This window comes from Coregonus lavaretus, assembly GCF_964263955.1.
Source record: "Coregonus lavaretus genome assembly, chromosome: 15".
Lineage (NCBI taxonomy): Eukaryota > Metazoa > Chordata > Actinopteri > Salmoniformes > Salmonidae > Coregonus > Coregonus lavaretus.
The window spans coordinates 39776371-39802667 of record NC_140002.1 but is presented as its reverse complement, the minus strand read 5'-3'; the positions used below and the strand labels follow the sequence as shown (position 1 = coordinate 39802667).

General features: G+C 45.2%; 1 protein-coding gene across 2 annotated transcripts in view; it reads left to right on the top strand.

Moving 5' to 3' along the window:
* LOC311142876 (kelch-like protein 13) overlaps positions 1–26297 on the top strand; it is a 95549-nt gene that overhangs the window by 4093 nt on the left and 65159 nt on the right. The window contains exon 2 of one of the 2 annotated variants that reach the window (XM_084178580.1): positions 17090–17175. In XM_084178580.1, the coding sequence (XP_084034706.1) occupies positions 17111–17175 (65 nt within the window). In that variant the 5' untranslated portion in view covers positions 17090–17110. The remainder of the gene's footprint in view (positions 1–17089; positions 17176–26297) is intronic. The other variant, XM_084178581.1, reaches the window with a different exon arrangement.

The window sequence follows — 26297 nt, the reverse complement described above, 5'->3', positions numbered from 1 at the left end:
TCTCCGAGCTGTTTACCAAAACCATCGTTATTAACGTTGCATTTGAAAACGCACGTAATCTAACGCCTGCCTCAGACCACTTATAGAACAGCTAAGTGCATCGTTAGATGCTTTTTTGCTCTCTCAAGTGACTTTATACACAGAAGACCTCCGCTAAACATAGAATCACATGGTTTATCCATCTCTCTGTGACCGCTGATAACTTCAGAACAATGTTCACTACAAATACAAAGTTGCAAATGTCTTTGCAATTGATACAAACAAGTGACGTATAAAAAATATGCTTGAAAAGAAAATCGAGATGACTGCATAAAAATATAAACAGTAGGCTATAGGCCTATTTCAATCATATTGAAATACATTTCATACTGCAATTTGTCTCTACATTTCATGATGTGTAGCCAAACGTGTCAATAATGTGCTAAATCGGTGACTTAGTGATTTGTTTTGGTTGGTAATAAGCCATCTCAGTATGTGCAGACGTAGATGGTAATATCATTCTAGGAGCTGAACAGTCGTCAGTATTGTGAAATAATATAATGTTAAGGAAAGATTTTGAATGGAGAAAGCTGATCCGAGAGCAGCACTCCCTTTCTTTCGATCCTATCAGTATGGACACATGCTCCAACAACGCACTTAACGACCGTTCTCTCTTCGTGGTGTTTTGGGAAACACATGTTATATCTTTGGCCGTTGTAGGAAAGATGCATCCTTAAAACACTTGTGAGCCTAAGTTCAATCGCTATCGAGAAACCGGGCCCAGGGCGTTAGAGAAAAGACACGACATACTCATAGTCGACATCTCTAACGCACAGACTGGAATATGGTTGAGCTGCCGCTTTCAAGGAGCGGGACTCTAACCCGGAAGCTTATATGAAATCCCACTATGCCCTCCGACGAACCATCAAACAGGCAAAGCGTCAATACAGGACTAAGATCGAATCGTACTACACCGGCTCCGACGCTCGTTGGATGTGGCAGGGCTTGCAAACTATTACAGACTACAAAGGGAAGCACAGCCGTGAGCTGCCCAGTGACACGAGCCTACCAGACGAGCTAAATTACTTCTATGCTTGCTTCGAGGCAAGTAACACTGAAACATGCATGAGAGCATCAGCTGTTCCGGATGACTGTGTGATCACGCTCTCCGTAGCCGATGTGAGTAAGACCTTTAAACAGGTCAACATTCACAAGGCCGCAGGGCCAGATGGATTACCAGGACGTGTAATCCGAGCATGCGCTGACCAACTGGCAAGTGTCTTCACTGACATTTTCAACCTCTCCCTGACTGAGTCTGTAATACCAACATGTTTCAAGCAGATCACCATAGTCCCTGTGCCCAAGAACACTAAGGTAACCTGCCTAAATGGTTAGTGACCCGTAGCACTCACGTCTGTAGCCATGAAGTGCTTTGAAAGACTGGTCATGGCTCACATCAACACCATTATCCCAGAAACCCTAGACCCACTCCAATTTGCATACCGCCCCAACATATCCACAGATGATGCAATCTCTATTGCACTCCACACTGCCCTTTCACACCTGGACAAAAGGAACACCTATGTGAGAATGCTATTCATTGACTACAGCTCAGCGTTCAACACCATAGTGCCCTCAAAGCTCCTCACTAAGCTAAGGACCCTGGGACTAAACACCTCCCTCTTCAACTGGATCCTGGACTTCCTCATGGGCCACCCCCAGGTGGTAAGGGTAGTAACAACACATCCGTCACGCTAATCCTCAACACGGGGACCCCTCAGGGGTGTGTGTTCAGTCCCCTCCTGTACTCCCTGTTCACTCATGACTGCATGGCCAGGCACGACTCAAACACCATCATTACGTTTGCCGATGACACAACAGTGGTAGGCCTGACCACGACAACCATGAGACAGCCTATAGGGAGGAGGTCAGAGACCTGGCCGTGTGGTGCCAGGACAACAACCTCTCCCTCAATGTGATCAAGGCAAAAGAGATGATTGTGGACTACAGGAAAAAGAAGAGGACCGAGCACGCCCCCATTCTCATCGACGGGGCTGTAGTGGAGCAGGTTGAGAGCTTCAAGTTCTTTGGTGTCCACATTACCAACAAACTAACATGGTCCAAGCACACCAAGACAGTCGTGAAGAGGGCATAACAAAACCTATTCCCCCTCAGGAGACTGAAAAGATTTGGCATGTGTCCTCAGATCCTCAAAAGTTATACAGCTGCACCATCGAGAGCATCCTGACTGGTTGCATCACCGCCTGGTATGGCAACTGCTCGGCCTCCGACCGAAAGGCACTACCGAGAGTAGTGCGTACGGCCCAGTACATCACTGGGGCCAAGCTTCCTGCCATCCAGGACCTCTATACCAGGCGGTGTCAGAGGAAGGCCCTAAAAATTCTAAAAGACTCCAGCCACCCTAGTCATAGACTGTTCTCTCTGCAACCGCACGGCAAGCGGTACCAGAGCGCCAAGTCTAGGTCCAAGAGGCTTCTAAACAGCTTCTACCCCCAAGCCATAAGACTCTTGAACATCTAATCAAATGGCTACCCAGACAATTTGCAGCCCCCCCCCCCCCCCCCCTCTTTTACGCTGCTGCTACTCTGTTTATTATCTATGCATAGTCACTTTAATAACTAACTCTACCTACATGTACATATTACCTCTTACCTCGACTAACCGGTGTCCCTGCACTTTGACTTGGTACCGGTACCCCCCTGTATATAGCCTCGCAATTGTTATTTTACTGCTGCGCTTTTTTTAAAAGTTATTTTTTCTTAACTGCATTATTGGTTAAGGGCTTGTAAGTAAGCGTTTCACTGTAAGGTCTACACCTGTTGTATTCGGCGCATGTGACAAATACAATTTGATTTGATACTGAGGCAGGTTAAAGGCTATCCAGACATAACATTTAAAAAAAACATTTTCCTCTATATTGGATGTGTTTTCGGGACTACTGTCTTGTGTGACTGGAGGAAATAGGGTACACATTGTTCACAGTTAAACAAAGGGCCCTTGGCACTTACCTGCTACAAATAACAAGTAAAGTTGTCAGGAGACTGAAGGCCATGTTTTAAATAGGGTCACTGCTTGGCTTTGTAGTTTGTCGTCTTGGTTGAACCTTGTTTACTTTGTCCCATTGATGGCCTAGTAGTTTAGTGCTACAAGGTTGTCCTCTCCCGGCTTAGCTAGCCTTACTTATAAGCATGTCCTCAGATGGAAACTTTCAAGATCAGGAAGCATTTCATTTTCTTTGCAAGATGCAAGAGAATGACCTATTTCAGTCATTTACATTTTTACATTTTAGTCATTTAGCAGACGCTCTTATCCAGAGCGACTTACAGTTAGTGCATTAATTTAATTTAATTTTTTTAATCGTTAAATGTTATATATATTTTTTTTTAATTTTTTTTAAATGTAATTTTTTTTTATGGGAATCAAACCCACAACCCCACAATGCTCTGCCATTCCCTCCCCTACCCTGGACGACGCTGGGCCAATTGTGCGCCGCCCCATGGGTCATACTTGAATATTTTATTTAGGCTAATATTGTCATGGTTTCGGCCGAGGCTGCCTCTCTTCCTTGCTCGGGCAGGCTTCGGCGGTCGTCGTCTCCGGAGTACTAGCTGCCACCGTTGAATGTTTCTATGTTCGTTTGGTTTTGTCTTGATTATGTACACCTGTTTTCGTTTAGCGCTATTAGTGTCCTATAAGTTCTCGTTGTGTTTGTCAGGTGTTGTGTGTGATTGTTTCGCTGTCGTGTTTGTGCGCTACTGTTTACCGTTTGCTCTTTGTAGCTTTCCTCCTCTGTTAAGGAGGGTATTATCGCACATGTTTAGTGCGCCCTTTTGTTTACGCCTGTGTGCGGATTTTCTCTCCTCCGGGCTTTTGGCTCGTGTATTTTGAGTGTGCTTTCACTAAAGTCTTTTGGACTTATTTTCTGCGTCCTGCGCCTGATTCCTGCACCACACCCACCTACAGCACCCACTGACAGAATCACACACCTCAAGGATGGAATCAGCAGGAGCCGCAGCAGCACATGAGACTCTGGAGGATCGGGTCCGTGAGCAGAATGACCAGATCCTTCGTATCGGGACCGCCCTGCAGGACGTTATTAACACCCTTCAACGCTGGGAGACCAGAGGGACACCCCCAACTCCACCTCCCCTGCCATCACCATCGGCCAGTCAGCCCATTCAAGCTCCGGAACCCAGGGGAATTCGACTCTCGCTCCCGAGGGCCTATGATGGGACCGCTGCCGGGTGTCAGGGCTTCCTTCTACAGGTGGAGCTATACCTGGCCACCGTGCACCCGGCGCCCTCTGGACACGAGAGCGTGTCCGCCCTCATCTCCTGTCTTACCGGCAAGGCGTTGGAATGGGCCAACGCCGAGTGGAGGAGAATAGACGCCACCACCATCACATACTCTGAGTTCTCCCGCCGCTTCAGGGCGGTGTTTGACCATCCACCTGAGGGGAAAGCGGCGGGGGAGCGTCTGTTCTACCTCCGGCAGGGGAGGAGGAGCGCCCAGGAGTTCGCTTTAGAATTCCGTACTCTAGCGGCGGATGCAGGGTGGAATGAGCGGGCCCTCATCGATCACTACCGCTGTAGTCTACGAGAGGACGTCCGTCGGGAGCTGGCCTGCAGGGATACCAGTCTCTCTTTCGATCAGTTAGTGGACATGTCCATCAGGCTGGACACCCTGCTGGCTACCCGCGGACGTTCCGAGGGGGGTCCGTCCATTTCACCCTCCAGCGCCTCCGAGCCGAGCCCTGTGGAGCTTGGGGGCGCTGGCGCTAGAGAGAGGAGGGGTCGGAGTACGAGGGGACCCGTCTCCTGCACCAACTGTGGCCGTGGAGGACACACCGCGGCTAGGTGCTGGGGATGGTCTCCTAGGGGGGAAGACGACAGGCTCCGCACTGGGGAGTCCTTCCAGGTGAGTAGGCGCCCCACTTACCCAGAGCTCTCTGTTGCGCACTTCTGTATACCTGTGCGTTTTCCACAGGTAGCACCTCATTCCCAGCATAAGGCGCTGGTAGATTCAGGCGCGGCTGGGAATTTTGTTGATAGAAAATTTTGTTTAGAATTAGGGATTCCCCTTCTTCCTGTTGACGTCCCATTCCCCGTTCATGCCCTAGATAGCCGTCCGTTGGGATCGGGCTTGATCAGGGAGGTCACGGCGCCACTTAGGATGTGTGCGCAGGGGGGTCATGAGGAGATTATCCAGCTATTTCTGATCGACTCGCCTGCGTATCCGGTGGTGCTGGGCATGCCCTGGTTGAGTATCCATAACCCGTCTATTTCGTGGCAGGAGAGGGCTCTGATGGAGTGGTCTGCCCAGTGTGTGGGTCGATGTTTAGGCGTTTCCGTGGGGGCTACCTCGGTGGAGAGTCCAAACCAGGTGCCCGCATTGCACATTCCCCCTGAGTATGAGGATTTGGCTATTGTGTTCAGTAAGTCGAGGGCGACGCAGTTGCCTCCCCATAGGCAGGGAGATAGTGCGATAGACCTCCAGGCAGGAGCTGCGCTCCCACGGAGCCCTGTGTATCCTCTGTCTCAGGAGGAGAAGAGAGCTATGGAGACTTACATAGACGAATCTCTGAGACAAGGATACATACGGCCATCCACTTCCCCTGCGTCCTCGAGTTTCTTTTTTGTGAAGAAAAAGGATGGAGGGTTACGCCCGTGCATTGATTACCGTAGTCTCAATCAGATCACGGTGAAGTACAGTTATCCACTTCCTCTGATTGCGACCATGACGGAGTCATTGCATGGGGCGCGTTTTTTCACTAAATTAGATCTCAGGATCGCGTACAACTTGGTGTACATTAGGGAGGGCGATGAATGGAAGATAGCATTTAGTACCACCTCGGGGCATTACGAGTATCTTGTCATGCCATACGGGTTGATGAACGCGCCTTCAGTTTTCCAATCATTCGTGGATGAGATATTCAGGGACATGCAGGGGCAGGGGGTGGTCGTGTACATAGATGACATTCTCGTGTACTCGTCTACCCGAGTCGAGCATGTGGCTCTGGTGCGCCGAGTGTTGAGGAGGCTGTTGGAGCACGACCTGTATGTCAAGGCAGAGAAGTGTCTGTTTTTCCAGGAGTCGATCTCCTTTTTGGGTTATCAGTTGTCTGCGTCAGGGGTGAAGATGGAGGTTGACCGGGTGTCAGCCGTGCGTAATTGGCAAACGCCAACCACTGTTAAAGAGGTGCAGCAGTTTTTGGGGTTTGCGAATTACTACCGGAGGTTTATCCGGGGTTTTGGACAGGTGGCAGCTCCCATAACGTCTCTTTTGAAGGGGGGTCCGGTGCGTTTGCAGTGGTCAGCCGAGGCGGACAGGGCTTTTGGGAGGCTGAAGGACCTGTTTACTTCGGCTCCGGTGCTGGCGCATCCGGATCCCTCTTTACCATTTCAGGTAGAGGTGGACGCGTCAGAGGCCGGTATAGGAGCCGTGCTTTCGCAACGGTCCGGCACACCACCTAAACTCCGCCCCTGTGCCTTTTATTCCAAAAAGCTCAGTCCGGCGGAGCGAAATTATGACGTAGGGGACAGGGAGCTGTTAGCCGTGGTACAGGCCCTAAAGGTGTGGAGGCACTGGCTTGAGGGGGCTCAACACCCTTTCCTCATTTTGACTGACCACCGTAACCTGGAGTACATCCGGGCAGCTAGGAGACTGAACCCTCGCCAGGCGCGGTGGAACATGTTTTTGACCCGGTTCGTATTTAAGATCACGTACATCCCTGGGTCACAGAACGGTAAGGCAGACGCACTGTCTCGGCGGTATGACACGGAGGAGAGGTCCGTGGAGCCCACTCCCATACTGCCGGAGTCTTGTCTGGTGGCACCGGTAGTGTGGGAGGTCGATGCTGAAATCGAGCGGGCGTTGCGCACCGACCCTAGTCCTCCTCAATGCCCGGAGGGTCGGACGTACGTTCCGCTCGAGGTTCGGGATCGATTGATCTATTGGGCTCACACGTCACCTTCCTCTGGACATCCTGGTATAGGCCGGACAGTGCACTGCCTTAGTGCTAAGTACTGGTGTCCCACGTTGGTGAGGGATGTGAGGGTTTATGTCTCCTCCTGCTCGGTGTGCGCCCAGTGTAAGGCGCCTAGACATCTGCCTAGGGGTAAGTTACAACCCCTGCCCGTTCCACAACGACCATGGTCTCACCTCTCGGTGGACTTCATCACTGACCTTCCCTCCTCACAGGGGAATACTACTATACTGGTCGTTGTGGACCGGTTCTCTAAGGCCTGTCGTTTGCTCCCTATGCCGGGCCTTCCTACTGCCCTACAGACCGCCGAAACTCTATTCACCCATGTTTTCCGGCACTACGGGGTACCCGAGGATATTGTGTCTGATCGAGGTCCCCAATTCACCTCCAGAGTCTGGAGAGCCTTTATGGAGCGTTTGGGGGTCTCGGTGAGCCTCACCTCGGGTTACCATCCTGAGAGTAATGGGAAGGTGGAACGTGTGAACCAGGATGTGGGTAGGTTTCTTAGATCATACTGCCAGGACCGGCCGGAGGAGTGGGCACGGTACGTTCCCTGGGCAGAAATGGCCCAGAATTCCCTACGCCATTCCTCAACTAACCTAACCCCTTTCCAATGTGTGTTGGGTTACCAGCCGGTTCTGGCACCTTGGCAGCAGAGCCAGATCGAGGCTCCTGCGGTGGATGAGTGGGTGCGGCGCTCGGAGGAGACGTGGAACGCTGCACACGTCCACCTGCAGCGGGCCCTCCGTCGTCAAAAGGCGAGCGCCGATCTCCACCGCAGTGAGGGGCCGGTGTACGCACCTGGTGATCGAGTCTGGCTCTCTACCAGAAACCTGCCCCTCCGCCTGCCCTGTCGGAAACTGGGTCGGCGGTTTGTGGGGCCGTTTAAAGTCCTGAGAAGATTGAACGAGGTGTGTTACAGATTACAACTGCCTATTGAGTATAAAAATATTAACTCCTCGTTCCATGTGTCTCTTCTCAGGCCGGTGGTAGCTGGCCCACTCCAGGAAAATGAGATCAGGGAGACTCCTCCGCCCCCATTGGACATCGAGGGGGCACTGGCGTACTCCGTGCGGTCCATCTTGGATTCGAGATGTCGGATGGGGGGTCTCCAATATCTGGTGGAGTGGGAGGGGTACTGCCCGGAGGAACGGTGCTGGGTGCCGAGGAGAGACATTTTGGACCCGTCTCTCCTGACAGAATTCCACCGTAGTCACCCGACGCGCCCTGCTCCGCGTCCTCCTGGTCGTCCCCGAGGCCGGAGTCAAGGGGGGGGTACTGTCACGGTTTCGGCCGAGGCTGCCTCTCTTCCTTGCTCGGGCAGGCTTCGGCGGTCGTCGTCTCCGGAGTACTAGCTGCCACCGTTGAATGTTTCTATGTTCGTTTGGTTTTGTCTTGATTATGTACACCTGTTTTCGTTTAGCGCTATTAGTGTCCTATAAGTTCTCGTTGTGTTTGTCAGGTGTTGTGTGTGATTGTTTCGCTGTCGTGTTTGTGCGCTACTGTTTACCGTTTGCTCTTTGTAGCTTTCCTCCTCTGTTAAGGAGGGTATTATCGCACATGTTTAGTGCGCCCTTTTGTTTACGCCTGTGTGCGGATTTTCTCGCCTCCGGGCTTTTGGCTCGTGTATTTTGAGTGTGCTTTCACTAAAGTCTTTTGGACTTATTTTCTGCGTCCTGCGCCTGATTCCTGCACCACACCCACCTACAGCACCCACTGACAAATATAGTCCTAGCCTTTTCCAATCAATTGAATTTAGGCTAGAGTAGAGTACAGTCATGCCCCTGTTTCACAATGTTTTTATATAAATATCATATCATTTCTGGGTAACAATTACAGTGCATTCGGAAAGAATTCAAACCCCTTGTGTTTTTCCACATTTTGTTACGTTACAGCCTTATTCTAAAATTGATTGAATAAAAACATTTCCTCATCAATCTACACACAATACCCCATAATGACAAAGCGAAATTGCAAATGTATTAAACATAAAAAACAGAATTACCTTATTTATATAAGTATTCAGACCCTTTGCTATGAGACTCGAAATTGAGGTAATGTGCATCCTGTTTCCATTGATCATCCTTGAGATGTTTCTACAACTTGATTGGAGTCCACCTGTGGCAAATGCAATTGATTGGCCATGATTTGGAAAGGCACACACCTGTCTATATAAGGTCCCACAGTTGACAGTGCATGTCAGAGCAAAAACCAAGCCAAGAGGTCGAAGGAATTGTCCGTAGAGCTCAGAGACAGGATTGTGTCTAGGCACAGATCTGGGGAAGGGTAACAAAACATTTCTGCAGCATTGAAGGTTCCCAAGAACGCAGTGGCCTCCATCATTCTTAAATGGAAGAAGTTTGGAACCACCAAGACTCTTCCTAGACCTGGCCGCCTGGCCAAACCGAGCAATCAGGGGAGAAGGGTCTTGGTCAGGGAGGTGACCAAGAACCCGATGGTCACTGACAGAGCTCCAGAGTTCCTCTTTGGAGATGGGAGAACCTTCCAGAAGGACAACCATCTCTGCAGCACTCCACCAATCAGGCCTTTATGGTAGAGTGGCCAGACGGAAGCCACTCCTCAGTAAAAGGCACATGACAGCCCACTTGGAGTTTGCCAAAAGGCACCTAAAGGACTCAGACCATGAGAAAAAATATTCTCTGTTCTGATGAAACCAAGATTGAACTCTTTGGCCTGAATGCCAAGCGTCACGTCCAACAGGACAACAACCCTAAGCACATAGCTAAGACTGCAGGAGTGGCTTCAGGATAAGTCTCTGAATGTCCTTGAGTGGCCCAGCCAGAGCCTGGACTTGAACCCGATCCAACATCTCTGGAGAGACCTGAAAATATCTGTCCAGCAACGCTCCCCATCCAACCTGACAGAGCTTGAGAGGATCTGCAGAGAAGAATGGGAGAAACTCCTCAAATATAGGTGTGCCAAGCTTGTAGAGTCATACCCAAGAAGACAAAGTACTGAATAAAGGGTGTGAATACTTATGTAAATGTGATATTTCCATTTGTATTTGTATTAAATTAGCAAAAAAAATCTAAAAACCTGTTTTTGCTTTGGCATGGGGTATTTTGTGTAGATTGATGAGGGTAATTTAAAAAAATCTATTTTAGAATAAGGCTGTAATGTAACAAAATGTGGAAAATGTCTGAATACTTTCCGAATTCACTGTAAGTACCTTACTGTAACAGACTTCCATTATTTTTTAAATATTTTTTTGCAGAAATAGCTTTTTAGCAAAACTTTTTCTCAAGCAATAATTTTGCTTGGACTGTCTGAGAGAGGTCTGAGTGGGAGGGGAAAACTAGCTGTTATTGGCAGAGGTTTGGAAGTGTTTGTTATTGGTCTATTAACCAATTTACTGCATGGTGATGTCACCATCGAAAGCAGACACTCCCACCATTGCAAACCAGCTGATTTAAAATATATTTTCAACCAAAGACTATCAGGAGATGACACTGATCACATTTTTCACACTGTTACAGTGTTAGTTTCATCAGCTGTTGTACAATTAGGTCCGGGACGATACCAGTATCGCGGGACTCATTAGTATCATGGCAAGGAAACAATACACGAAGCAGATTTAACTTCTTTAGGAAAACAGCCCTATTTTTGGAAACAAACATTTATTTTCCAAGCTATAGCACACACTAATTTTACATGCAGCAGGTTTTTAAAGGATTGTAGAGTTTGGTCTGCTTGGTGTTTTCATTTGTGCCATGGAAAAAATATTGCGAAACTGGTATCGTCCTGGCCCTATACAATATGATATAAAACACAGGAAAAAACAGATTTTGATTGCACTGGGCCTTTAAAGTCATTAGGCTAGTCAGTGTAGCTATATAATTGTAAAATGTGAATGCTACTTTGCTCACCTAAAATTAGCTAGGAGGGCGTGGAGGCCACAAGTGTTGTCACCTTTTAGTATAGGTAGCAGACTAGCAGCTGTATTATTATGCTAGTTACTAGCTCTTCACTTTCTTTCTCCTCTCTTTCTATGTCCCTCTGTCTGAGTGTGTAGTCCCCTGGTGTGGTCCTGTGGACTGTGAACTCTATCCACACAGGCTGTGCTGCAATTATCACCCCATCTGATCTCCACTGTAATCATGACCACGCTGATCAGTGGGGTGCAGGGAGGACAGATGGCAGACAACGCCCCAAAATATGAGTCTGAAATATTAATAGAAAGGCCTTATGCTCACATGCCGCAAATACATGGAAAAAGAGAGGAGGCAGAGCTGAGCTCTGTTAACCTGGCCTTGTGTGAAGTTGGTAGAGAAACGTTTGTATTCATTGTCAAGCGTTTCATCCTCAAGTGTTGCATTGATGATTTACCATATCTCTCTTATTGAAGATATTTTATGAGATTAACTAGGATAGATAAAGGTGAAATAAAATGAAACAAAGTCTTAAATGTAGACTTTCGATAGACTATTTGTAAGTTTGAAAACAAATGCACTGCAGGAGGGGAACAGGGTTTGGATAGGAGTCAGTCAGTGTTGGCAAGGGGAGTAACACTGTGACAACTGTTAAAGTAGAGTGTATATTGGCCATCCCTCATTTCCAGTTTGCAGTCTCACTGTCCTGAGCTTCTGCTTTTCCTTGGGCCGGTGACAGTGGAGAAGTGGGATAGGACTGAACCTGTCTTTCATTTTCCAAACACTCAACAAACTTTCTTTAGGCTATTCGTAGAGGCGAAGGGGGTTATGTAGTCTATACAATGTATGATGATGATTGTTTTTAGAAATGTTTACAAATTAATACAAAATTAAAAGCTGACACGTATTCAACCCCTTTGTTATGGCAAGCCTAAATCAGTTCAGAAGTAAACATTTGCTTAACAGGTCACATAAGTTGCATGGTTTTTGAATGACTACCTCATCTCTGTACCCCACACATACAATTATCTATAGGGTCACTCAGTCGAGCAGTGAAATTCAAACACAGATTCAACCACAAAGACCAGGGAGGTTTTCCAATGCCTCGCAAAGAAGGGCACCTATTGGTAGATGGGTAAAAATAAAATAAGCAGACATTGAATATCCCTTTGAGCGTGTTTAAGTTATTAATTACACTTTGGATACTGTATCAATACACCCAGTCACTACAAAGATACAGGCGTCCTTCCTAACTCAGTTGCCAGAGAATAAGGAAACCACTCAGGGATTTCAACATGAGGCCAATGGTGACTTTAAAACAGTTACAGTTTAATGGCTTTGATAGTAGACAACTGAGGATGGATCAACAATATTGTAGTTACTCCACAATACTAACCTAAATGACAGAGTGAAAAAAGGAAGCCTGGACAAAATAAAAATATTCCAAAACATACATTCTGCAATAAGGCACTGAAGTAAAACTGCAAAAAATGTGGCAAATAAATTAACTGTGTCCTGAAAACAGAACGTTATGGTTGGGGCAAATCCAACACAACGCATCACTGAGTACCACTCTTCATATTTTCAATCATGGTGGTGGCTGCATCATGTTATGGGTATGCTTGTCATTGGCAAGGACTAGGGAGTTTTTTAGGATAAAAATAGACGAAATAGAGCTAAGCACAGGCAACATCCTAGAGGAAAACCTGGTTGTCTGCTTTCCAACAGACACCTTTCAGCAGGACAATAACCTGAAACACAAGGCCAAATACACTGGAGTTGCTTACCAAGACGATGTTGAATCTTCCTGGGTGGCCTAGTTACAGTGTTGACTTAAATTGGCTTGAAAATCTATGGCAAGACGTTAAAATGGCTGTCTAGCAATTATCAACAACCAACTTGACATACCTTGAAGAATTTTAATGCAAGTATTTTACAATCCAGGTGTGCAAAGCTCTTAGAGACTTACCCAGAAAGACTTACAGCTGTAATCGCTGCCAAAGGTGATTCTAACATGTATTGACTCGGGTGTGAATACTTAGTGTAAATGAGATATCATTTTACATTTTAGTCATTTAGCAGACGCTCTTATGCATATATTTTCATACTGATATGTCTGTGTTTCATTTTCAATACATCTGCAAACATTTCTAAAAACATGTTTTCACTTTGTCATTATGGGGTATTGTGTGTAGATGGGTATGGGAAAAAAAAGGCAATTTAATCCATTTGGAATTCATGCTCTAACACTACAAAATGTGGAATAAGTCAAGGGGTATTAATACTTTCTGAAGGCACTGTATGTGTAAGTCCCTACTAGTGGCCCCTCACAAAGCTACAAAAAAACTTTGCTGTGGAGGAAACTCTCAGATAAACACATTTTTCAGATGTTTTTTGTATCTTCACAGATAAGTAATCATACTTAATGCAACATTAAGAGATTCATGTGTTGATATATGCACATGATAGCATACTACATGGGTATTCATTACTATTTCTTGCCAATTGGCAAACAATTTTTTTCATGCTAGCAGTTGTACCAAATGCCACAGTAGCAACATCACTTGGTGAACTACAACAATATAATAGATCTCAAGCACTCACAGCTCACATTTTTCTTTGTTATTTTACTGTTAAATGAACCTTGCATTATTATACATATGCCTTTGTTGTTCATTTGACATTTATCTCAGGTGGGCTTAAAGTGGACAGTAGCACAACAAGCACTCCCTCTATACAGAATGGAAATGGAAATAAATAGTTTTCAATAGAATCAATACTAACTCTGCATAATATTGTAGTCTATAGTGTATATTTATACCCCAGAACATTAGTTTCCAAATATTTTATGAGTAAATTTAGCTGTTCTGTCTTTTTTTTTTTTTTACCATAAATCATTATTGTTCGAATTAAGCCCAGTATGCTCCTATCAAGCCAGGTTTGCATTGAAACACATGGGGATTGTGTGTTGATATCCCTAACATTCAATGAACATGAGCATAAATATTTTTTCTTCTGATTTAAGTTGATTAGGGCTGACCACATTTAGTCGACTGGTCGATTGTTTGGTCGATAGGCTGTTGGCCTACCAAGATTTATTTAGTTGAGCGGTCATATTTTTTTTTCTTCGTGGTGCACAAGACACCTGTCAGATTCGTGCCTGTCTCAGTGGACTAATCCATTGCGAGGCCACGGGGATGGCACAGTCCATCACTCTAAGACGTGATACTGAAATTGCAAATGGTTATATTATGTAAAAATAATGGTGCAACACTAATAAATGTAAATAACAAAGGGAGCTTTGAATAAATAGCCTAAGCAATAAATAATGCATGCAACTGTTTTTAGTCTGCTGTAATAAAGGCTTTATGTCTTCTTCTTTTTTGTTAGAACAGACTCTCTGGTACACTTATTTTGTGTTTACACTGTTCCAAATGGTCAAAGAAAAAATGATAATATTGTAATCTAACTGTTTGGCACACATAATACACAACGCTTGCTCCTATACCCTCCTTTTTCTTGATCTCCAGTAGTTTCCACAACTAAGTAAAATGTCTTCCACAGATCTGACTTCCCCTTTCCCTCCTGAGCAACCAGTAAACATTCGCCCGTTTCAAGTTTCTTTTTCACGTCCTCCGCATCCATTTTGCTGTCACGTGTTACTGTGTTCAGAGTTTTTTTAAACCAATTTATTGATGTGATTATGATAGATTATAGGTCAGGCCCTATTCGTCACATGTGATGCTTACATGTTTCACGTAAAGAGAGCAAGGGTTGAGGGAAAAGGGAACGTTTTTCCTAAACAAATTAGGGATTTCAGTAACATAACTTTTTAGTCAGAAACAAGTAAGAAACTAAATGGCTGAAATGATGTTGCAGCTTCAGTACGGACTGCGCAATAAACACTTGCTGTGCTGTGGTGCCTTTTCTCTGCAGTAGGGAGGAGAGCGAGACAACGTGCACCAGTCACACAGGCACTCGCTGTCATTCTTTCTTGAGTCATTTGTGTGTCTTAATTATTTAATCAAACAGTGTGCTTAAAGCATCAGACAAGCTCAGTGCATATGTAGTTGATGTTATTCAAACACATAGGGTGTGTCTGTCTACATATGGAAAAATAAGTTTAAACATTTCAATCAATCGATTGGTCGAAAGAACAGGACGACTCTCGGTTGACCAAGATTTTTTTTAGCCGGGGACAGCCCTAAAGTTGATTTTAAAATACTCAAACTACCGTTTTGCATCTATCCATGGTGCCTTTACCAAGATTAAAACAATTAAGAACAATTAAAATCTTCTGTACTCTGTCCAAGACGTTTGGAGTGGACAGGTAGTAATTGGATATCAGGGATAGAAGACGTGCAAGTAGTTGGCAAAAATGGAAACAAATGAGGGAGAAGAAGATGGCTATTGGACATCTACTCATGCAGTTAGGTCCAGGGCATTGTCATATTGTTGTCCCTCATTCATCCAGGTGTTTCTATTATGTACCTTTGTAATACAACAGTAGAGATAGAGATATGAAACTGTCTTCAGACAGGCTTTAGGAAGACAAGTTAAAATAATTAACAAGAATATGAGCCAGCTTTGAGATAATTCATAAGTTGTTTGTGTTATGGTCTTTGTGCATGGCGTCTTATCTACAGAGGGCGGTGCAGGTTTTTTGTTCAAACCAAGCAGTAACACACCTTGTTCAACTATTCAAGTCTTGATTGAAGTCTATGATTAGTTGAATCAGGTGTGTACTGGTTGGCAAGAACAAAAGCCTGGGCCCATATTGATCTCTATGGATACGATTGGACACCCCCTGTTATGAGTGCTCCTTCCATGATGAATATTAATGATCAGTTGATTTTAATAACTTTAGGGGAGATTATTAACACCTCCCTCTGGATCCTGGACTTCCTGACGGGCTGCCCCCAGGTGGTAAGGATAGGCAACAGCACATCTGCCACGCTGATCCTCAACACGGGGCCCCTCAGGGGTGCGTGCTTAGTCCCCTCCTGTACTCCCTGTTCACCCATAACTGCGTGGCCAAGCACGACTCCAACACCATCATTAAGTTTGCCGACGACACAACGGTGGTAGGCCTAATCACCGACAACGATGAGACAGCCTATAGGGAGGAGGTCAGAGACCTGGAAGTGTAGTGCCAGGACAACAACCTCTCCCTCAACGTGATCAAGACAAAGGAGATGATCGTGGACTACAGGAAAAGGAGGGCAGAGCACGCCCCCATTACCAATTGCCTGGGATGGCAACTGCTCTGCCTCTGACCGCAAGGCGCTACAGCGGGTAGGGTGTACGGCCCAGTACATCACTGGGGCCAAGCGTCCTGCCATCCAGGACCTCTATACCAGGCGGTGTCAGAGGAAGGCCCTAAAAATTGCCAAAGACTCCAGCCACCCTAGTCATAGACTGTTCTCTCTGCTACTGCACGGCAAGCGGTACCGGAGCGCCAAGTCTAGGTCCAAAAGGCTTCTTAACAGCTTCTACCCCCAAGCCATAACACTGCTGAACAGCTAATCAAATGGCTACCCAGACTATTTGCATTGCTGCTACTTGCTGTTTATTATCTATTATCTATGCATAGTCACTTTACCCCTACCTACATGTACACATTATCTAAATTACCTCGACTAACTTTTACCCCCGCACATTGACTCGGTACCGGTACCCCCTGTATATAGCCTCGTTATTGTTATTTTATTGTTGCTCTTTTATTTAGTAAATATTTTTCTTAACTGCATTGTTGGTTAAGGGCTTGTAAGTAAGCACTTCACGGTAAGGGCTACACCTGTTGTATTCGGCCATGTGACAAATACAATTTGATTTGAATTTAAGTTTACATAAGAAATGTCAGTTTAAGGTTTCAACATTTGGAAATGATTTATTATTTAAGAGTTGGGCTTATTTGGAACACCCATGGGCTTAAAGGGTACATTCGTTACCCATTCAACCCAGTCTGGACATTTCACATATTTTATCAAATATATTTATCTTACATTTAAAAAAAAAATGGTGTAAGTCAAGTCATTAAACCTCACATGAGAGATTAATCTTTCATTTTATCTCCACTTTTCTTACAAAAATGAGGGCAGTATATGTTAGAAATGTCTAAACTTAGATGATTTTGGTGGGCTTAATAGGTACACTTACCCTCCTTTGAAGAGCCTGGACATTATCATTAATGTATTGTTCGCCTGTTTTTCAGGGGTGTGGTTTTGGCGAGGGCATGGAGCACCCTGTACACAGAGGGGAGACGATGTCCCTCGGACTGCACGACAGGTACTGTGCAATGTATGTCCAACTTTTTTTCTGCATCTATACACAATCAATCAACATTCCTCATCTTAGCCATTTCTGCTTTTCCCATGTTATGTGTGAACGTGTAACTTCAAAACACTTGCTTTTCAGCTCAACTCACTAAAGGACTTCAGCAACCCATTAGTAATCCTCTCTCATCTCTTAAGTAGTATGTGAAGTAGGCTTGGGCGATACCCCTGTATACGGTATAAACAGTATATTTCAATACCGTTTTAAAATGTTATTTTGGTGTTGGAGGCACTCCCGCCTCGCGGTGGTGCGTGCTCCGCCACTGCTTATAAGTTAAGTATAACTATAAGAAATCTAAGTTGTTAAATAAATTATATCCAGCTCAGGGCTCCAGCTATGCATTTGGATTGCTAACTGTCAAGATCAAGCTTCTTGGTTACAGCAGACTCGTTCAGGCCCCTCCTGGATCAAGATCCCTGTTGCCTCAATTGTTTAGTGCGTCCCCCCAAAATTATATTATTATTTATATATTTTTTAATGGCGCCCCTTGTGTGCACATTTGGTAATACCGTATACCCTGGTATGGTACAGAAACGGTATGACGGTATGAAAATGTGGATACCGGCCCAACCCTAATGTGAAGTTAGACTAACAACATGAAAAACATGTTATTCTCTTCCAGTTCTGTCAGGTTTGCTCTCTTTCTCAAATGTACAGAGATGGACATTTTAGTTTTAAACTATTTTTTTTCTTCTTTTGATTATTGGAATTACTACCTGTTACATAATATGCAATATTCCGTTTCTGTATTTAAACTGGAACATTCCTTTTAACTAACATTTCTAATTACGTCTTAAAGTGAGTCAAATACATGGACTAAGTACGCAGTGTTCATGCAGCTCAGTGTGTGTGTGTGTGGGCTAACTTTGCTGTTGACTATGCTGTAGCAGTGATCAAGGTCGGGTTACAGCATGTATCCATGACTCAGTCCGTCAGAGGGCCGTCATTGTCCCCCTGTCGCTGAGTAAATGGGTACCTCTTTGGGCCTGTCTCCAGGCCCCTCTTTGGGACGTGTTGTTTTTGTAACAGGTGACTAATGCAACAAGCAGTGAGTGGGTTTTTATCCGCAAGCCAGTTACCATCGGCAACGCTAATGAAGTAGGAAATTGTGTGATTGTGGAGCGCCAGGGGAGATACTCACAACATCATGACAGTTGACCATTTTTTATCATAAATTATGCTGCTCTCTTGACTGTATTTTCTCTGTGTCCTCTCTGGCGCTGCGGTAGTGGCAGCGAGGCTACTCTAAGCCCCTGTCCTTTGTGCCTTTTTGTGTGTTGCTGCAGCTGTTCTGGGATTTTGTCTTCTCGGAGCACTTCATGAAGATTTTAGTGGATTGACTCAACTTATGTTACAGATTCTACTCTAACTGCGTCAGTGCATGGTATATTAGAGGACGGTGAACTCTGACTACTGAAGTATACTGTTTAAAAAATAAATAACAGTAGCTGTTGTTACATCTAACCTAATCCTGCCTCCAGTCATTTTCATTATCATAAACACAACCACAGATATTAAGGGCAGTGCTTCAGGCATGTAGATTTATTGTTTCCCTTTTGTAAAGTTTGTCTTTCCTTATTTATATTGTCTTCTTAAGCTAAGCAGTAGTTAGTCTGCTGGAACAGCATGTCCCTCTGCTGTCACGCAGCTAGCCGCCTCCTAACGAGCATCAGGAAAGTGGTTGCTAGGCAATGGCTGTCTTTGACCAGAGAGCATGCCTCTGGACTGTACTATGTGGTGTAGTGAAGCGAGAGGAAAGGCTACAAGCTGGTGGGGGGGTTGATGGCTTAATCAAATACACAGATTGCCAATTATTATTGACAACGACATAATGGGTTTGTCATCATTCCCCCTCCCAACCATCAGTAGTTTCCGCTCTATAGCATCACTATTTTGAATGCTATGGTAATGAATAAATCATACACCAGCTTGTTAGCTCCATGACTGGGTTTTAGAGGGATATGTTGTGGGAGTTGAGGCGTTAAATTTCTCTTTTTCATGCTGTGCTGAGCAAAGTGTCTTTTGGATGTAAGTAGCATCACTCTAATGTACATTCTATGTCTTGATTGAGGTAGTAACAATGTACCAAAAAGGGGGAAACATTTCAGTGTATCACTTGGCAAGTTGATACTCCTGACGCCACAGTTTTTTGCCAGCAAACACTAGACTGCTGCAAACCTTCTATTGAGACGGACTGTTGACTCTTCTAGACGCTCTCTTAATAGCCAGCTCACGGGAAAGTGTGCCGTTGGCCAGGTTTGTTCCCCCATGTTCGCTAAGCTGTTTTTCACCAGCTTCCATCTGTTGCATTAATGCACGCCAATGGGCAAATCTACATCCTTATGCGGTGTTTCTGCTGCCCACATATGAACTTTCAAGGACCTAAATCCAGTGTCTATTCAACCCTGTAACACTGGGGTAAATGTGTATTTTCTAAAGCAGACACTTCCTTCTGTCCTCAACCACATAAGGTGTGATGATGGGTGTTGTTAATTTGTCAGTTATTTTATGTCATGCGTTGCCCAGAATTGATCCCTGTGACCTAGCCTATGTCCGTATGCTTTATACTCTGACTGAGGCTGTCCAAAGTAGAGGCCTCTAGTAGTGATTATGCAGATGAGGCTAATCTCATCTCACTTGCGATGCAAATTTTGGTCAATTTTGCTATGGTTAAATTTGTTCCAAACCGTAGAATGACATGACCAACAGAAAATACTAGCGTGGAACCCAGTATGATCGGCATATTCAACAGCGTTTAAGAAATACATTACCTTCAACAGTGTTATCCTGTGATCAAAACGTTTTTGGGATTATTGGTGTCGTAAATATGTTGGCTAACAGGTTAGCAATTAGCATGTTTGACATTTCAGTGGAAATACTACTATTATCAGCTTTATGATAAGCGGTTTAGCTAAAAAAAACATCCCGTATTATCGGCATACAGTCCCCAATTATTGGCCACCTTACTATTTTGTTCAATTACAAGATATATCTATTTAATTTTGTTCAAAAAAGAGACACCAACCTTGTATCCGAAGTGTTTACTAGATAGTTGACTAGTTGGCTAGCCTTCCGGTTGAAAAAAATAGACTTGCCCGTCAACTTTTCATTGCGTAGCCTGGTGCGCCCTCCTCCTATAATTTACATCAAATAAAACTTTAATTTCAGTGATGTGCATTGACATAAACAGTGAAAACACTGTGTAGGAGTTTTTGTTGCAGAGATGCACTTGGAAAGTAAGGGAATAAATATACAAGATGGGTTGAAAAAATATATACATTAAGACGTAACATTTTAGATGTAATAATTGCATATGAAAACAAAACAAACAATTAAATCTCAACCTCCATTAGCTATATTGTCACAGAAATCACAATAAAAATCCAGCTCCACCGCCACCTCTGGATCCCACTGCACACACCTGCAGTGGGAACCAGTGCTGGCAGTAGTCATAGCACACCCATGGCACCTCGGACCTACACTCCTGAGGGGAGCTTGCAGGCGGATCACAGCAGGTGGTGTCTTCTTTTATTTGAAAAACAATCAAATTGATTAACATAGTTTGCAAATATAGAAGTACTATAGCAACAATAGTAATTGATACAACTGAGAGAGAGAAAAACAAACAGATTATGAAGTACCTGAGTGTGTTGCCGTGGGTGGCCTGGCAGAGGTGGCCGGTGGAGCTTTTCTCTTCCTTTTCTGTGCTGCAGTTGAGAGAAAAGGTAGTGTTGGACAGAGCATGTTTCATGAAAACCATTTTCAACTTTTTTACATCAATACCTCTGGAGGAAGCTGCAGAAGTTTTGGAGGAGGTGGACATGCCTTATGGGCTGGTGCAATGGACTGTAGATATGTAAAGAGAGATTTTATTTTTTAAACACAGCAGTTTTATAAAACACAACAAACAGTATACTTTTTTTTCCCCCTTATAATTTAACGTTTACCTGTGGAGGTGGCTGTATTCGAATTGCAGGGGGCAGGGACACCAGACGAGGCTGCTATGATGGCGTGACCAGGGGAGGTGGAGGAGGCAGTTGGTCCAGAGGAGGCCGCTTCGGTGGTGACAGACAGGGGGGCTGGTGTGCATCGTCGTGGTGGTGGACAAAACCGCTGACGATGGCTTGGAGGAGCTGGTGTTTGTAATGGTGGGGTTGAGCACCATGTAGGAGTAGTCAAAATGTCTGAGGTCTCCAGCTATCTTGGAGAAATCAGCCTTTAAAGGGCCAAAGTATGCCACGTCCTGTGGCTGCAGGAAACAAAGAAGTATAACACCCTCCCTTAGTGCCTCCGCGAGCACCTCCGGGTCCATGTGGCTCTTGTGCCCATCGAAGAGGAGAAGGAGAGGGCGGTCCTTCACTGCATGCTTAACGAAGTGCTGAAACCACTTCCTGAACAGGTCCCTGTCAATGTAGCCACTGTTAGACGTCCATATAAGGCTTGGGGGGGCCTCCCAGTGTGTAGTGGCCGCTGGGGAAACAATTGCGGTAGATGATAAACGGGGGGACGTCCTCCCCAGCTGCGTTGAAGCAGGCCAGCACTGTGGTGTGCTCCTTGGTCCCCGGAGCCTGCTGGTACAGGGTAGCCTGCTCTGGTCGCAAGTTAACCCACACTCATCGCAGTTCAAATCGAATCCAATTTTATTTTCCACATGCGCCGAATACAACAGGTGTAGACATTACCGTGAAATGCTTACTTACAGCCCTTAACCAACAATGCATTAATTTTTTTATATAAAAGTAAAATAAAAAACAACAAAAAAGTGTTGAGAAAAAAATAGCAGAAGTAAAATAAAATAACAGTAGGGAGGCTATATACAGGGGGGTACCGGTGCAGAGTCAATGTGCGGGGGCACCGGCTAGTTGAGGTAATATGTACATGTGGGTAGAGTTAAAGTGACACTGCATAAATAATTAACAGAGTAGCTGCAGCGTAAAAAGATGGGGTGGGGGTGGGGGGGCAGTGCAAATATTCTGGGTAGCCATGATTAGCTGTTCAGGAGTCTTATGGCTTGGGGGTAGAAGCTGTTGAGAAGCCTTTTGGACCTAGACTTGGCGCTCCGGTACCACTTGCCGTGCGGTAGCAGAGAGAACAGTCTATGACTAGGGTGGCTGGAGTCTTGGACAATTTTGAGGGCCTTCCTCTGACACCGCCTGGTATAGAGGTCTTGGATGGCAGGAAGCTTGGCCCCAGTTATGTACTGGGCCATACGCACTACCCTCTGTAGTGCCTTGCGGTCGGAGGCCGAGCAGTTGCCATACCAGGCGGTGATGCAACGAGTCAGGATGCTCTCGATGGTGCAGCTGTAGAACTTTTTGAGGATCTGAGGACCCATGCCAAATCTTTTCAGTCTCCTGTGGGGGAATAGGCTTTGTCGTACCCTCTTCACGACTGTCTTGGTGTGTTTGGACCATGATAGTTTGTTAGTGATGTGGACACCAAAGAACTTGAAGCTCTCAACCTGTTTCACTACAGCCCCGTCGATGAGAATGGGGGCGTGCTCAGTCCTCTTTTTTTCCTTGTAGTCCACAATCATCTCCTTTGTCTTGGTCACGTTGAGGGAGAGGTTGTTATCCTGGCACCACACGGCCAGGTCTCTGACCTCCTCCCTATAGGCAGTGTCATCGTTGTCGGTGATCAGGCCTACCACTGTTGTGTCGTCGGCAAACTTAATGATGGTGTTGGAGTCGTGCCTGGCCATGCAGTCATGGGTGAACAGGGAGTACAGGAGGGGACTGAGCACGCACCCCTGAGGGGCCCCCGTGTTGAGGATCAGCGTGGCAGATGTGTTGTTACCTACCCTTACCACCTGGGGGCGGCCCGTCAGGAAGTCCAGGATCCAGTTGCAGAGGGAGGTGTTTAGTCCCAGGATCCTTTAGCTTAGTGATGAGCTTTGAGGGCACTATGGTGTTGAATGCTGCGCTGTAGTCAATTAATAGCATTCTCATCACTAAGTGTTCCTCTTGTCCAGGTGGGAAAGGGCAGTGTGGAGTGCAATAGAGATTGCATAATCTGTGGATATGTTGGGGTGGTATGCAAATTGGAGTGGGTCTAGGGTTTCTGGGATAATGGTGTTGATGTGAGCCATGACCAGCCTCTCAAAGCACTTCATGGCTACAGACGTCAGTGCTACGGGTCAGTAGTCATTTAGGCAGGTTATCTTAGTGTCCTTGGGCACGGGGACTATGGTGGTCTGCTTGAAACATGTTGGTATTACAGATTCAGTCAGGGACAAGTTGAAAATGTCAGTGAAGACACTTGCCAGTTGGTCAGCACATGCTCGGAGTACACGTCCTGGTAATCTGTCTGGCCCTGCGGCCTTGTGAATGTTGACCTGCTTAAAAGTATTACTCACATCGGCTACGGAGAGCGTGATCACATAGTCATCCGGAACAGCTGGTGCTCTCATGCATGCTTCAGTGTTGCTTACCTCGACGCGAGCATAGAAGTGGTTTAGCTCGTCTGGTAGGCTTGTGTCACTGGGCAGCTCGCGGCTGTGCTTCCCTTTGTAGTCTGTAATAGTTTTCAAGCCCTGCCACATCCGACGAGCGTCAGAGCCAGTGTAGTACAATTCAATCTTAGTGACTGTTTGCCTGTTTGATGGTTCGTCGAAGGGCATAGCGGGATTTCTTATAAGTGTCCGGGTTAGAGTCCCGCTCCTTGAAAGCGGCAGCTCTACACTTTAGCTCAGTGCGGATGTTGCCTGTAATCCATGGCTTCTGGTTGGGGTATGTACGTACAGTCACTGTGGGGACGACGTCATCGATGCACTTATTGATGAAGCCAGTGACTGATGTGGTGAACTTCTCAATGCTATCTGAAGAATCCCAGAACATGTTCCAGTCTGTGCTAGCAAAACAGTCTGTAGCTTAGCATCTGTGTCATCTGACCACTTTTTTTATTAACCGAGTCACTGGTGCTTCCTGCTTTAGATTTTGCTTATAAGCAGGAATCAGGAGGATAGAGTCATGGTCAGATTTGCCAAATGGAGGGCGAGGGAGAGCTTTGTACGCGTCTCTGTGTGTGGAGTAAAGGTGGTCTAGAGTTTTTTATCCTCTGGTTGCACATTTAACATGCTGGTAGAAATTAGGTAAAACGCATTTAAGTTTCCCTGCATTAAAGTTATAGATTTGTCTTGGTTTCTCCCTCAACCCACTCTCCTCCAAGTGCTTCTCATAAGAAGTGAAGAAGGTGTCCATCGTAGTACTGTAAGCTAGCAACATTAGCAAATCCGTTAGCTATATTTCAGGGGTTAAAAGTTGGATGTTAAATGATGTGTGGTCTGTCGCGCAGTCGAATTTTACAATAAACAGTGTGTCCCACAAAATGTTTATATATTACTTTTTTAAAATATAAATTGTAAAGACAATCGGTGGTCAGCTAGCTAGAAGGGTGTATTTAGTCGCAAAACTATTTTCCAGTCCATTTCAATTTTGAGCTCGGGGTGATTTGGTCCTCCAACCGCTGGTGTCCGAAGTTATGGGGTGTCCGATGTTGGGGGAAAATTAGCAATGCATGGGTACAAGGAATGGACATTTTTAATTAAACATGTGACAATAGCAAGCCTATCGTCTCATATTATTGAACATGCAACTACTGTACCGCAGTCAATCAATGTAATATATAATTTTCAAACATTTGCGAAAATGGGATTCACGGGAAAACGCTGTTCTAAAAGACGCACCTGATGCGAGCCGTTTCATGTGACAGAGATGAAGATATCCGTTAAGAAACGTAGTAAGAGGGAAAAAGTAAATATGCCACAACTAGGATGAGTTGTTAATATGACTAGGATTGTGCCTTTGGCTTCTGGACAACGAAAGAAAGTTGATATGAAAACCAGTAGAACAGGAGAGAAATGCTGTGAAACCTTTTTGGTTGCTAGTTCGTGTTAGTTGCTTCGTGCTGCTCCTTTCTCCCCCATTGCTCCCTGCAGCCTGCGTCTGTGAGTAACCTAGCAACGAGTCTCCGCTCATTCTTGCTCGTGGCTCACTGACTAGAGACAGCCATTAGTTGACGTAAGAAAGCTACTTTCTAACTCAATAAACTCCCTCACTGTACATTACTGTTTTCGGCTAAATCATAATTCCAGTCGACTCCTGTTTTATGACTAACGAGAATTTGGGAATTCTGACACCAATTTAATTATGCAAATTAACCTGATAAGCATGACTGGTCAAATTTATTTTAGACGACTAACGGTTAACCGTTAACATCCCTACATCCCACTTAAAATATATTTAAGACAGATAAATCTCATTGACCGTTAATGTGAAAGGTAAAACAATCAGTGAAACACTAACCAGTTAAGCCTAATACTAGTACCAGTACTATTTTACTACTCCATAGCTTGTTTTATTTGGGCCTAGCCAGAGTTTGTATTGTTTGGCTAAAAGTGGATCATGACAAAAAAGACGGAGATGTTCCAAAACAGAGAATGTGAGAAGGCATTCATAGTGTGTTCCTGGGGTAGAGGTAGGCTCATTTAGCTTGGTTCTATGCTGTCTGCTGCTGCACCCCTCAGCAGACCTCCTCAGTCTTCAGCACCTGCTGGGCCTCTGCTTTCATCACCCGATCCCTCTGATGCCAGGCTAACGCCCCTTTTCTGCTTTCACTACCTCACAGTCTTTGAGATTTTCTACGCTGGGCGAGTTTCTCTCAACTAGCACTTTCAGCAGAATTATTTCTCACCCCAGAAATGCTTTGATAATGACAAATGCAGGTTATTTTCTGATCAATGACATTTAGGGCCTTTGCTTTAGTTTTTTACATGGTTCTTCTCAGTTGGATCTATCCAAATGTAGACAGCAGAGTGTTGTTGTTGAGGGAGAGAGATTCTAAATCACAGGTTTTTCAGCTTTTGATCAATTTGATCTGCTGTGCTCTCTGGTCTCTGCACTTTGGTGTCATCAATGTTTTTTAATTCCTGTGACAGCTGGATAGACTGTCAGATGAGATTAACCCATTTGGCTGTTGGTAGAGCATGGCGCTTGTAACGACCATGGTTGTGGGTTCGATTCCCACTGGGGACCAGTACAAAAAATGTATGCACTCACTACTGTAAGTCGCTCTGGATAAGAGTGTCT